A 14,580-nucleotide genomic window follows, 5' to 3' on the forward strand; every position below is an offset into this window, starting at 1 on the left:
TGGTTTCGCATTATTGGGTGCTGAATACACTTTGCAGTCCTTTTGTTCTCTTCCCCACAGCTTCCATTACCCTGGACTTCAACTCATTACTAAATTAAAAAATTCTTTCAGGAGATTTCTTTTAAGAGTCAGGTCGCAGCAGAAAGGGCACCCTCCCTTCTCCTAAAGCCCAAGGGCATCTCAGGTTGTGTCTGCTCTTACATTGTACCTTCCGTTTTGTTTCTTTTTGCACAGCAGAGGCAGACCTGATTTGGTTATCTGATACCTTCTCCGCAGAATCACATACCCTCTTCTCCCAGCCTCAGCTAATTAAGTAACATCTTCCATAACAACAGAGGAAGGCTCCTGAATGGGCATGATGAGTATGAATCCTGGCCAGATCTAGCTCACTGCTCCCTTTCCTAAAGGCAACAGGTGTTGGGAGCATTACGGAGGAAGCACATCTAGGAAGCAACATGAACCTTTATTATGTTCTGTTGGGGACCTGAGGGATTTTAAAAGGAGCATGCCTCATTTGAGGGTACTGCTGAGGGAAAACAGATTTGGGGTATGTAAGGGCTGGGCACACACTGTTGGTATGCTTGTATGATGGAGGTACACGTAGGTCAAGGCATTAGGACTTACTTGAAACACACATAGCCAAAGGAAATTTTTTTTCTTCTCCTATCAGACTGTACAAATTCTAACTGTTCATGGGTTTCAAAGGGTTTTCTTGGTCCTTAAAGAATATTGGGGTGATACAAAATAAAACCCATGACTTTTCAACAAAGCAAATCCAAGTCTTTTCTTCCAAGCCTGGGAGCTACTGTGACCTCCAAGATGCCAATGAAGAAGGAATGCACTAGAGCTGGAACACAAGAAGGAAGTTATCTGTCACACCTACTCATGGCACAGACAGTTTCAGAGAGTTAGGAGTTTGGGCAGGAAAAAGTCTATAAACTATTATTAGGAGCTAAAGTTTACAACTCAATTAAAATATATAGTAAAAACCGTTTTGATATTGAGACTTCCATTTCAAAGTATTTTTTCCTGGCTTGTTTCTTAACCTTTTCCCACATGTAGATTTGTATCAGATCCATCCGTTCCAATTCTTTCCTTTTTGGGGGCCATATTTTGCCACTTGGGGTTTTTTTTTTTTTGGTACAAATATTGGCATTTATTGTAGTAATAGGGGGAAAGTTGCCTACCACGCTAAGATGCTACCAATGTTTTCAGAGCTGGGAAATTTTATTTTTCATAAACTGTATCTAAATGAGTTGACACAAATATTCCCCTTTGACTTTTTTTCCTTTCTCTTGTTCAGCTAACCTACTTTTAAATCATAAATTACTAAAAAAAAAAAAAAAAAGGTTCTTTTCCAAACCAGTTCTTGTTCCCTGTATTCATCTTAAGAGGTCTTAAATCTGGAACATTTGCTTCCATTTTATCTATTTTTTCCCCTGACTACTGAAAAAAAATTTTTTTTAGCACTCTCATAGCATCCTAGCATGAAGTTCTAAATGTAAGAAGATTGTTGGATTTGAAACTAAAAAATAAAAGGATTCATGTTCATCCTCTATTCTTGAAGCAAAATATGTTTCCCCATTTCCTAAAATGTTGGTAATTATTGAATTTAAAAGTAAGGATTGGCAATCTAAAAGCATCTCTATCCTTCTGAAATAGGTCTAGTCTGGTTTATATCAGTTGGGAAAGTCACCCTTTCAGGAGGTCAGAAATACAGTAATGACCCCACAGCAAGTTCACTGCTCCCCAGATTAGACGTTTCACTGCAGTCTAACTGCTCCCTCTCTCCAGAGAACAAGTCTATCAACTATTTTAGACTATGAATGTTTGAGAGGAATAGACATACGGTAAGACAAAGTCTACTGCTATGCAAACCTGGAGAATCCATGTGGTTATAAAGATTGCATCACCTCACCAAGAATTCTCTGGGAGTTCTCCAACATTTTTAAAAAAGAGATATTTCATTTGAAGGGAAAGGATGAATATTAGTGTTTCAAACCCAACTGGAATTTTTTTCCTCTATATGTTCTATAACAAAATGTGGATTTGATTTTAACCCAATTGCTTCACTTTTCACATGGCAAATCAACATTAAGGCAAATAGATCTCCCTCTGATTTGAGAAGCAGATACCAAAATTCAGCCCCAAATGGCAGCCAAGATCAGCTTTTCTAGAGGTACTGTAAATTCTGTCTTACTTTGTGAAGGCTGGGATAAGGACACAATCTTAAGTCAGCTACCATCAAAAATTCGAAAATATTTTAAAGTGGCTTTTGGCCTTCTTCATTTGTAATATATGCTGAGGGACTTTATTCCATTTTTCCTCTATATTAAACAACTTTTTTCCTTAATGTCAATTTTTTCTTTTTTATATCATGGGTTGAATGACTTGTCTTTCAAGATACCAAAACAGTCCCAGGACATGGTTAATTAACTAATGCTCCCTCTGTTGGTAGTAAGTGGAAACAGTAAAGTCCTAACAACACTGCTATTTTAAAAAGCAGAATTAGGAAGAGAAAAATGGACTTTTCTTAATTTTGAAGCTGGTTCCCACTAACTTTTAAAACAAGTCAATTTTGGACACATAGATCTTGATAGGACTCCTCTTAGAAATCACAATGAGCGATACCCAATAATCAGTTAACCATCCAAGTCTACATTAAACTGCTGGCAAAATATTTACGGAATTAAGGATCAGAGGACCAGATAAAACCCACATGCACTCTAGTTGCACTAACCCTACCAAACATCACCAAGAACTTGTGGAAAAGATCCAAGTTAACCAGTATCTCAAATATATGAGTAAAACCAATTTAGTCACTATCGAGTTGCTTCCCTTGGAAGATTTCTCCTCATTTGTTGCACAGTTTTTGCAAATAAGTTGCTGACAGAAAAATTAAAATGCACAGTAATTTTGAAATTAAAATTCTGTCTTTGCTTCTTTTTTAAAATTACAGTTTGGTGTTTCTGCTTTGTTTAAAGGTTTCCTTTTCCCCCTTAAGAGTATTAATCCATGCCCAGCAATAAAATCACCTTTGGAGTTTTTGTGAGGTTTAAGAATTCTCATATTTGAGTTGCAGTCCCTTCTGGACACTGTCTAGAATGGAAAAATCCCTGTTACAATACTTTGATTAGGACCGAGGAGAGAAATCCCAACTAGGAAGAGAGAGTGGCATCTAGGATGATGCAATGAACTGGTGGCCTTCTGAATGATGGATGTTGGTATCCGAGAAATTTTTGTTAATTTCCTTAAAACCTTTCCAGAAAGCAAGGGTTAATATATCCTCTAAAGGAGGATCATCCTACTTAGCCCTCTCAACCATGGTGGCAGTAGCCAGAAGGTGGTATTTGAAAGGAAGAAAGTAATTTTGGCATCAAGGCATCCTGATCTATACCAGGCTTCTGCTCTCTGCAGCTGTGAGGAGGCATGAGCTCTTCCTCCTGGCTGCCCACGAAAGGAAAACCCATTTGTCACGACCTCTAGACTACTAGTGTTTCATTCAAGAAAAGAAGTCAAGTCAAGAGAAAGTCTAGAATCATAAGACCTCAATGAACTTTTAGAGAAGCAAGAAATCTGTTTCTGAAAGATAAAGTCCTCCCAGGAAAAAGAACAGAATTCTAGATGGATCAGTTGAAAAAAAAAAAAAAAAAAAAAAAGTCAGTGGAGCAACTTAAGCTTGCTAAAAGTCAAAGAACTACATATCAAAATACAAAGCAGCAGTTCAAATTACAGCAGGGATGGGCTGGCCACAGGGGCCCTCATCAACCCAGGCAATACTTAAAATAATAAAAATTAAGAAAAAATTAAAAAAAATATGAAGAAAATATCCTTCCTCTCTTTCAAATATAACTTTAATTGCCTTTGATTCTTTCTATCTGGAAGCAGTATCGCTAACCTTAACAGTCTTGACTTACCAAAAAATATATATATGTGTGTGAAATAAAATAAAAGAGAAGGGATTGGTGGCAGTGTATGCAAAACCAAAATGAAAAAGAAAATTACTTTTAACAATCTCACTTTTTTTTTGTTTTTTTTTTACACAAATACTGTTGTAAATATATTAAAAAAATCAGCATTCTATCTGGTAAACGTCACTTTTGCCCCTCTATAAAATTTGAATTAAAAAAGCCTCAAGAACTTTTTATTATCCCCCCACCCTCCATTTCTCTTTCTTTTTCTCTTCCACAAGAATATATCCTGACACTTTTTTTTTGTTTTTGTTTTTTGCAAAGATTGTGGGAAATAATCCTTCTCTTGTACCTAGAAACATAGGTGCAAACCTCTGATATCTTTGTTTTATCTGCATTCCTGCCTTTCATGAAAGTCCCTCTTGATTGTGCTGAGGCTGTGGCTCAGCGAAGACACTGAATAAATACGATAGCCACTGTTGCTTGATGCTTGTCCAAGTCTTCCTGGCTTCTGCCGAAAGGGGGGACATGGAGGAGGTGGGCCGGGGTGCATGGACGCGGGCAGAATCTGGGGGAGAAGCCTGCCACTTGCCTTCCCCACACCACCAGACCCACTGCCCTTCCCAACCACCCCCCTCAGCCCTTTTATGAAATCAGACAATGTGGTAGGTGGAAAACAGCAGGGCCTTTCCTCTGGGTTTTCAACCAGAAGGGATATTCCACAGTTTTAACTGGTTACTGTGAAGTCCAAGCGGCCAGAATTGCGAAAATGTCCACTGAAACACTGCAAGCGGTGTACTTAAAGACAGTAGGCCTTTTAGATTTTGTTATATATTTTTGTAGTGCTCTTCACAAGTGAAAAAAAATTTTTAACTTTTTTTAAAGATTTTTTTTTTGTTTTCTGTTTTTTGTTTTGTTTTTTTGTTTTTTTTTTTTTGTTTTTTTTTTTTTTTTGTAAAGAAGGGTTGTATTTAGAGGCCAGTAGCGAGAGATCCAACCAGTGGACCTCCTGAAGCACTACCAGGCCTTAAGGCCACCATCCGAGGGAGGCTGGGAAAACTCTCATTCACCCGAGCCTCCGGAAATGTAATGTACCAGCAGGCAAAAACAGTTCTTCATGTAGTACAAAATGAAACGAAACGAAAACAAAAACAGAAAGTAAAAACGAAACCAAAACATTTCTTAAATTCTAGTGCCATAGCTTTTTTTTTGTTTTCTGTCGTTTTGTTCGTAAGAAAGAGAGAAAGGTACTACTTATCCGTCAGACACGTGCATCCTCATGTGGTCGTTGAACTGCTCGATTTGGTCAAACTTGGCGGGACAGACGGAGCAGACGTACGTGGTCCCCTCCGTGCAGGCCACCACCCCCGGGGGGCCAGCGCGGGCGCCGGGCGGTGTCCCCGCGGGAGGGGTCCCGTTGCTGGCACTGTGCAGGGCCACGTGCCGCTCCAGAAGGGTCTTGTGGGAGAACTTCTTTTTGCAGATGTAGCACTCGTAGGACTTCTCCCCGCGATGGAGGCGCATGTGCACGTTGAGAGAGCTCTTCTGGGTGAAGCGCTTGTTGCAGATGCTACACTGGTACGCCCTCACTCCCGTGTGTGTCACCATGTGCTTGATAAGGTAATCTTTTAAGGAGAAGGAGCGCCAACAGATGCTGCATTGGTGGGGCTTCTCACCTGTCGGTGGGGGGAGAGACAGCACGTGGAACAGAGCGGGACACAGCCAGGGAGGGACAATGAGAGACAGGGAAACAAGAAGGGAAAAACAAACAAACAAACAAACAAAAAAACCCAACAACAAAAAAACAAACAAACATGCGCACACACACGCACACAAACGGGAAAATTAAAAAAAAAAAAATCTGGTTGGTTCACCCTCGACTGGAAAGATTCAGTCCTTCCTGGCCTCTCGTGTTCTGAGAAACCTTGCTTTTGGGTGATGCCCGAACAAGCTAATCTTCCACCTCCCCATGCCAGAAAATGGCTCTCTTGGAAAGCTACAAGACACCCCCCACCACAGGTTTTCAAAGGTCATTCTGTGGAGAAAAGGGAGGGCTACATTTAGGGGGTCCCTTTCTGTGTCGTCACTCATGTGTGGATTTAAACGTGTGTTTCCCATTAATTTTATCAAACCCATGTAAGAAATCAGAAGAAGGATCTTCGAAGCATTAGGGTTCTTTAGAATCTTTAGAAACTAAGGATTGTGGTTACATAGCATGGCTCTTTGGGGATGGTTTCTACTTCCAGGATTCTATCTAGTGAAGGCACTTTGCCGTGATAGGTCTGGAAAATACTGGCCAACTTAGGAGCAAGTTACTCTGAAGGGCTACACTTTCAATTTTATTTATTTTTGACAGAAATCTTCCTGAAATGTAACGTTAGAGATAATTGGCTATTCTGTCTTGAGTGCCCTGAGCTGCGGACTAGCCTTGTCTGGTGTGGAGGTTGACTAGGTGGTGGACAACACAATGATCTCAGAGTCAAATGGTCCTGTTCAAATCTGGGCTCCGACCCCCGACATGGAACTCTGACAGATCTCCAGATGCCTCTGAGGTATACGGTCCTTCTTACCTCACTGTGCTGGTGTTGACATAAATCCATATGAAATCACTTTGCAGACCACCAAGGATGGTGTGGGAATACTTGCATGGTCTTCTTATTATAAAACTATCCTCTCCCCACCCCCCAACCCCAATTAAATGGTTCCATACGCATTTTTGAACTCTTGGGTCAATATAAAAAATAGTTTTCTCTTTCTTTGTTCTCAGTCTGTTGGCTGAAACTCTTCTTTCTCCTCAGTTTACTGCTTTGGTTTGCTGTTGGCTTAGAAACCAAACATTCAAGCTTGTGAAAGAGACTAAGGTAAATAAAAATATTGTTACCAACTGGTCACATGAAGTATTCCTCTATAAGTAATGTCCATGGGCTTGTGACAACCCTTCGGATAAACAGAGCCTTGTTTTTGTTGGTGTTGTTAGTTCTCAGCTTTGCCCTTGACAGGTAAGATGAAATGCATTAGGGTGTTTCCATTTGTCCCACCTCATTACCGATTGCCTAGTGGAGGCACCCACCTAGGAGAAGAAAGTCCTTTTCTGTACTCTTCCATAACCCAGTGTAAAGCTCAGAGCCTTTGAAACTCTCTAGGGTCATTGTTCAACATCTGGATTGTGTATCGGGGTAGGAAATCTATTTCTTAAAACGGAGTTAACTTCCAATTAAAATATGGGCCTTGACTGGGTTTCCATTTTTCCCATTATGAAGCAGAAGAGGTTCAAGGTGTCACAATAATAATGGCAATGAAAATAATCAGCATGCATTCGGTGCTCCATCTGGGTCAGGCCCAGTGTTAGCACTTTATGTTCAGAATCTGTTTTATGAAACTTTATCTCATCAGAAACCTTTTTCACTGTATTTGTAAACTTAAAGGAAATGTTTTGAAGGGCGGGATGGTAAGAAATGGCTGTTTTGTTCAGGAATTTCTCCACAAATTTCTTAACCAAGGTCATTGGTCTTTGAACTCTCTTTCCCTTAGTTATTCACAAACGTGTTTGGCTTAGCTCCCTCTCTTCTAGACTCTTCTCTGATTTCTTTCCTTTCATTCTCATTGATGGGACAGTATGGTCAGTAGGATCACAGGTTAGAAGAGGAGTTCACTTTTGGGCAAACAGGCAAATCTGGGGAAGCCTCATTCCCAAATGATGCATTTAGGCTATGCATGGTGTTTATGTAGGTACATTCTTTGGAAATGAGAGATTCCCCAAGAGAGACAGTCATGCATGTTATTTTTAGTTGGAACAGCTGTAAGCATGCTTGAACTTGGGCTGGTCTTTGCCATCCATGTGCCTTGAGTACACTTAATAGAGGCTACAACGGGCTGGTCAACTATCTTTTAAAATGTATTCACCTGTCACCTTTAATGGGCAACTTGCCTTCTTAAGTTCCAGATGCTATTTTGGCTGCTAGAAAGTTGAAACTTTATGTTAAAATGCTCTCGCTGCTTGAAACTTTCACCTTTTTACAGTGTGTTTTTCCTCTAGGCAAGGTCACTCTGAAGGCTTTTTGCTTTCACAACCTTCTAATCTGACTATAAATTGATTCTTCACAGTAGTTATCTTTCCCTTCGTAGCATACATCTGTATGTTGTTTGCACGCACGTAGTATTGGTTCAGCTGCTAATTATCTGTGTGACCCTGGGCTTTTCCAAGTCTCCCTGAGTTCATTTCCCCTTCTGAAAGTGAGGAGCTGGACCAAGCCCTTGCCGTAGCCCTTTGCAGACTTAGTGGCCTTCTGCCCATCCTGACCCACAACCCCTGAGGACTCTAGTCTAGGCCTTGTCATCACATGACCTGAGGGCAGACTGCTTCCATCACTCACTGCATTAGCAGTCCCACATTTTAAATAGGACAAAATACCCTGTTCCCTTCCCTGCCACAGAAAATGGTATGATAGTTAATGAGGAAAAATGTTTGCAAAGCACTTGGGAGCTCCTTAAAGGAAAACGCTCTCTATAATTATTAAGGCGCTGTGTTGGTAGAACATTGGTATTTCAAGAACTGTCTTACTAAATGGGGCTTATTTTCAGATTAATCAGGCAGCCACAGCTTTCATTTATATATGTGTGCGGATTTGAAACAGTATCCCTCAGTAGAAATGTTAGTGTTTTTCCTCCTTGTTCTTTTCCTGCATATTGTTTATAGGGACCCTAAGAGGGCTTTCAACATTATACATAAGACAGAGGAGGTTTGCTAACTGTTGCTTTCAATGTGGAGAAATGAAGAGTTAAAATGAGTGGGAGTGGATGGCTTTTCAGGTCTGAGCCTCTGGCCAGGAATGGCAAGTCCTTGGATGCGTTAGGAAGAGACACAAAGTCCAAAGCAGACACGAGAATTATAACATAAGGGAGAAGCTCATATAAGCCCCTTCACTTTAAACTGCTCCATTTTGGGCTATACAGATATGGGAGTAAGATATGAATTCCATTTCCTTGGCTGAGTGGCTTGGGTATGTTACTTAACCTCTATAAGCCTCAGTTTCCTTATCTGTAACTTGAGAATAATACAGAAGTACCTGACTTGTGAAGGCATTTTGAAAATTAAAGAGATAAAGCACTTAGCACAGAGAATGTGATCATTTGAAGGGAAAAAAAAAATCAACCATTCTTTTCAGTAGAAAGGAACTGATGATAAATGAAATCAATTGAGAAATAACTTGCATTACATGGGGAAGCCAACCCAGGATTTAAAAAAAAAACACACACAAAACTTTCAGCTTATCAATAAAGCAAGTGATTACGTTGCAGCTATAGGATTCAGAGTTAAGGGTATTGTCTGCTCTCAATTACATATGCTAATCAAAGAAGTGATACCATGAATAAAACATCAGTAAGTAGCTTTGACAGAGGGGTTCTGAGCAGGTGACAACTGAGCTCTGGAGCCCAAGAAACCGCACAGCAAGGGGAGAAACCTAGGGGGTGGCAGTGTCCTTTACGATTCCAGTGGTGTGGGGGAAGTGGCAAACACATATACTTTTCTCGTTTTTGATGCCTGTTCTCCAAAGAGCCTCTTTTAAACTCCTTCTTGTGGACCAGCACTGACACTCTACCAAGACTGACAAGTGAGGAAGAAAAAAGGGAAGAGACATCCTGTTAGGTTCATAGATACAGAGGATCTGCCCAAAGTTCAAGTAAAAGATACGCGACTGGGCGAGACACCTCAATTCTAAATAGTCACTCCTGTAGTGGGGGCTGAGCAAGAACCTGTTTATTCTGCTGATTCTTTCTCATTCTAACCAGGCTTCTCCTGGCTTGCAGAAAGCACAGTGAATGCTGTTACTGGGATGTTTTTCGGAAGCGATGTTCCCACCTGTCTCTCCCATTCTGCTTGATGGCCTCTCCATCATCTGCTCTAAGCACAACACCCTCCTCTTCAGATGAGTCCACTGAGGGACCAGAAAACTAAGACTGGGAGTTTGGGAAGAGGGCAGATGGCAGGGAAGGAAGAGGAGAGTATGGATAGGGGAAGGGGGCCTCTGGCGAAGAAAGGAGAAGGAGTGCCTGAATGGAGAACATCAAGGTGGGAATAGAAAACGGGAAAGGTTCAGCAGCAAGAATGGAAGGGCGCTCAGACAGCTTTCACCGGCTGACGAGTCTGCTCTCTACCAGAGAGGTGTAGATGAAGGGAGGCCTACACCCCTGAGATAAGGCTGGGGGACTGCCTGCCAGCCTTCCTCCAGTTCTGAGGGTGCAATCCTGGTGACCAGCTTGGACTGTGAGGCTGGCTGGGGGGAGGGACTGCCTACTGGGGGACAGGCTGCATTTACAAAACATCTGTGGCTTCAGGGACAACTAACATATTTTGGTGTGAGGCAGAACTTTGAAGATCTCAGGAAACTTCATCGATGTTACTTAACTTTTCTTATACCTCTGTGAGACACTGATGTCCCCAGAAGATGGTCTCTCCAATAAAGAGGTCAGCCAACAAGTCAGTAACAGATGAGAGGATAACCAGCCTAGCCAGATGATCCTGTTAAGGATTTCCTGATCTCTGGATTATTCTGCAAGATGTACGGTGTTATAACTATAACATACATGTTCTTAGATGCCTTTGATGATTTTACAGTATTTATGGGTTAAATGCTTCCACAGAAATAATGTTATTTGATTCTTAGAGCAACCACATAAAGTATTAAGATCTATATATTTTGTAGCAAAAACATTAAGGCTCAGGTTAACTGTAGAACTTATTTAAGGTCACTCTGAGAGTGATAAAACTGAGGTTTTCATACCAAATCATATACTTGTTCAGTGCTCCACTGGCTTGATATAAGTAATAGCCCAAATTCTGGGTGAAGACTATCACATTATTATCTTGATCCTAGTATTTTTACACTGTTTCTGACATTGTTATGTTACTGCTCTTCCTATATCTTTTTATATCAAATTCATGGCTGAAATAGCTGAGCTTGTCAAAGTAATAGACAAAATTATCATCTATGCAGAGAACACTAATGGACCAAAACCAGTCACCAATAAATGGGCTATTGATAGTACGATTCAGAAAAAAGCCCAAACATCTACCATTGTTAGTGAAGAAAAGAAAAGTAGAAATGCAAATACAATAAATTCTCTAGCAAATAAAAAAAAGAAAAAAGAAAGAAAGGGAAATTAAAGTCTTGCTAGAAAATAATGCATTTATGTGTAAATCCCTTGAATTAAATTGCCTGGAAAGCATGCCCACATTTCAGAACATTCGTTCACTTACTCAAAAAGTATTTGTTAAGCAACTACATATGCTAGCCTGTATTCATATATAGATTTTATTTATTTATTCATTTATTTTATTCATTTATTTACTTATTTTTAATTTTTTTAAATTTATTCATTTATTTACTTATTTTTAATTTTTTTTTTTGTTTTTTTTTAGGTTGGCTCCACGTGCAGTGTGGAACTTGAACCCATGACCCTGAGATCAAGACCTGAGCTGAGATCGAGAGTCGGATGCTTAACCAACTGAGTCACTTAGGGACCCCTGTATGCAGATTTTAAGTCAGAAAGTCCTAAGATTGGGTCTTAAAAGAGAGTTCTACCTGGATAGTACTGTGAGATAAAACACATGACACCCAGTTAAATCTTTCAGAAAAACAATGAATAATATTTTAGTCTAAGCATCCCACAAATACTGCATGGGACATACTTAGGCTAAAAATACACTTGTTGTTTATCCAAAATTCAAATTTGACTGGACCTCCTGTATTTTTGTTTGTTAAACTTGGCCAGCCTATACATAGTGGCATATAAATCCTCCAATGCCATCCTGGTTATTTGATTCATTCCTTTATCAAATATTTATTGAATGTTTATTATGTGTAAGGTGTTATGTTAGGTATATTGAAGAATAAGATCGACTGATCTGTCATCTACCTACCTACCTATCACTTATTTCTGGCTCACAGAGTTCACATTATAATGGGAAGGTGTAGAGACAACCACATAATGATAATACATGTCAGTACTTTAAAGTGCCTGCAGGCAAACATTTGCTGTGGTCCTTGTGCAGTTTGACAGACTTAGCTCACCTCTTGTTCATGAGGTATTTGCCTCCATATTATAATTTATCCACAATAAAATCAAGCTGTTATTTCAACTGGTTTTCTTCTTCCAAATGCATAGGTTCTTACGAGTGGAGTTTTCAAGAACAATGTTACGTAACCAAAGCTACCAGACGCCATCCTCGTCATGGCCTATAGCCTTCTAGGAAAATGATTCCCAACATACTGTGAATCAGGGCTCATTGAAACAACAGATTGCTGGGCTTCCTCAGTGTTTCTGATACAGGTCTGGATGGGCCTGACAATTTGTACTGCTGGTATGGGGATCGTGCCATGAGAACCACTGCTTCAGGGTTATCTTTGAATTTTCCCTATTGCCTGCCTTTTGTATCGACATTGACACCAAAGCTTGTCCTTCTCTGTCCTTTGTCTTTCCCTTCTGTTCCCATTCGTTTGACTTTTGTTTTTCCTCTTGAGGGGAGGGGACATAGAGGAGCCTGCTTGGTTCCATGACAGGATGGTTTGTGTTATCTGGTTTTCTCTGATTCTCTTTTAATTATTTTTTTAAGACTTTATTTATTAGACAGAGAGAGAGCAAGCATGCAAGAGAAGGGGGAGGGGCAGAGGGAGAAGCAGACTCCCCATTGAGCAGGGAGCCCTATGCAGGACTCTATCCCAGGACCCTGGGATCATGACCTGAGTTGAAGACAGACGCTTAACCGACTAAGCCACCCACTGTGCCCTGATTCTCTTATTTTCAAATATGTCCTTTACTCTGGGTTTCGTACCTTACAACTTTTATGAAGCTGTAGTAAAGTGAACTTGAGACACTCCTAGGAGAAATGGAGTACCACTGTGGCTTGTTTGGGAGTAGACAGAGTGGTCAGGTGAGGGATTTTCTTTCACTCTTAAAAAAATCATTAAGAAGTGGAAAAAAATGCTGATGTTATGAAGGAAGTTCAGGGGAAACCCATGAAGTATCAAGTGGCTTCAGTGTTTAAATTCCATGGAGGAAGAAAATCTGTCAAGAGCTTATTATTCAGAGATATGAGATACAGCAAAAAAAAATGTCTCTTGGATGGAGGGGGCTCAGGTACTAATGACAATGGTTTTTTTTAGACATTAACTAGTACTCTACATTTTATGAAAAGCTCTTAAATGCACCATACCTTTACACGACTCAAAAGGCAGGACAATTATTATTTCCATCATAAGCACAAAGGGACTGAGGGTTTTAAAACTAAGTGACTTAAGGCCACACAGCCAATTAAAGGGCCCAAAACTGAACCCAAATAATCGAATTCTGGCATAACTGTATTTCACTTATGTACCCACTCCAAGTTTCAGTGTTATCATTATGGAATATGCTTTACAGCTAAGGGCTTTCTGGTTCTCTGCTATGGAGCTTAGCTCCAAAGTCAATACAACAGATGATTTATTTGTTTCAAACACTTCCTTTCAATGAATATGTGGATCATTAACACAGAGCCCCACAGAATTTTATTTGGAGTCCACGTCTCAGAATAGATTCTCTGCAGTTATGGATCGAAGTACTACTGATATGAAAGTTGGAGTAACTGAAATGCAAATCCAGGTAGCATGCATAATAGCCATAATGCAGAGAACCCAGATCTCTTTCCTTTTAGCTCGGTCCAGCTACTCTTTCTTAGCAAGATTCTTTTAGATTAGGTTGTAGCTAAGAATACTGAAGCCATCCCTACTCTTCCAAGTATCCCTAGTACTTTCTAGAATCTTTTTAGACTGACATTTAGATTTTTTGCTCTGGATTTTTATAATTTCCACTGGGCTCTTGGGAAGTTGGGAGGCCCTGTTTTTTTGTTTTGTTTTTTAATATTTTCCTAAGAAATTGGAGAGAACTTTGTTTTGAAATGGAGGCTGCAGTGAGTCCAGGTCCTGAATCACTTCCACATGTTCAGGCTGTCTTGCCTTTTGAAAAATCTAGACCAATTGTGACCAATTGTTCTTTAACTTTGTTAGGTTAGGGACTCCTTCAGCTAGACAAAAGTCTTGATAGACAGATGGCCCTTCCAAACTGCCACTGCCAAATAATTCAGAGTGAATGGGAATAATTTCACTTCTTTTAAATGAGGGGCCCAAGTGATATCTGTGTATTATTAATTGTTCTCAGATGTGGCCGTGTTATATACACCAATACAAAACCTTCATATTTTACTAGAGATCTGAAGGCTACACTTTGAGCATAACTCAGATTTATAAAATGACTTTACTTGTAGCTCTTGCGTCCATGATGTCTAAATGTACAAACCCATTGCTGGTTTTCTCATGGGCAAATCTAGTTATTTGGGTTAACCACAGAATCCTTTAGTGAATCCATTTTATGACTGTATTTGTATAGCAAAAGACAATTTTTGATAGTGCACTGAAAATTTTATGTTGCAAAATTAAAGCTTATTTCAATATGTGATCTAATAGAATATGTGAATTTTATTTCTACTAGGTCTACTGGAAGAGATGCACAAGGGTGGGAGGTGGGGGCGGGGAGGAAGGAGAATAGAAATGTTTATGGATCCAAGACCAGCAAAGTGAACTTCAGCTAATAAGACACTTTCACAGATGATCTCTTTTTCCTCCCTAACCTTTAA

At 40.0% G+C, this 14,580-nt stretch overlaps 1 protein-coding gene across 9 annotated transcripts in view; it reads right to left on the reverse strand.

Annotated features, from left to right (window-relative positions):
* Positions 1-5,115: 5,115 nt before the first annotated feature.
* The window catches only part of ZBTB20 (zinc finger and BTB domain containing 20), a 770,594-nt gene continuing 761,129 nt past the window's right edge, over positions 5,116-14,580 (reverse strand). For all 9 annotated transcript variants that reach the window (XM_032852271.1, XM_032852263.1, XM_032852264.1 and 6 more), the window contains one exon: positions 5,116-5,587. In XM_032852271.1, the coding sequence (XP_032708162.1) occupies positions 5,166-5,587 (422 nt within the window). In that variant the 3' untranslated portion in view covers positions 5,116-5,165. The remainder of the gene's footprint in view (positions 5,588-14,580) is intronic.

The sequence above is a fragment of the Lontra canadensis genome, unplaced genomic scaffold (genome assembly GCF_010015895.1).
Source record: "Lontra canadensis isolate GAN:19392208 unplaced genomic scaffold, GSC_riverotter_1.0 scaffold6, whole genome shotgun sequence".
NCBI classification, from domain to species: domain Eukaryota; kingdom Metazoa; phylum Chordata; class Mammalia; order Carnivora; family Mustelidae; genus Lontra; species Lontra canadensis.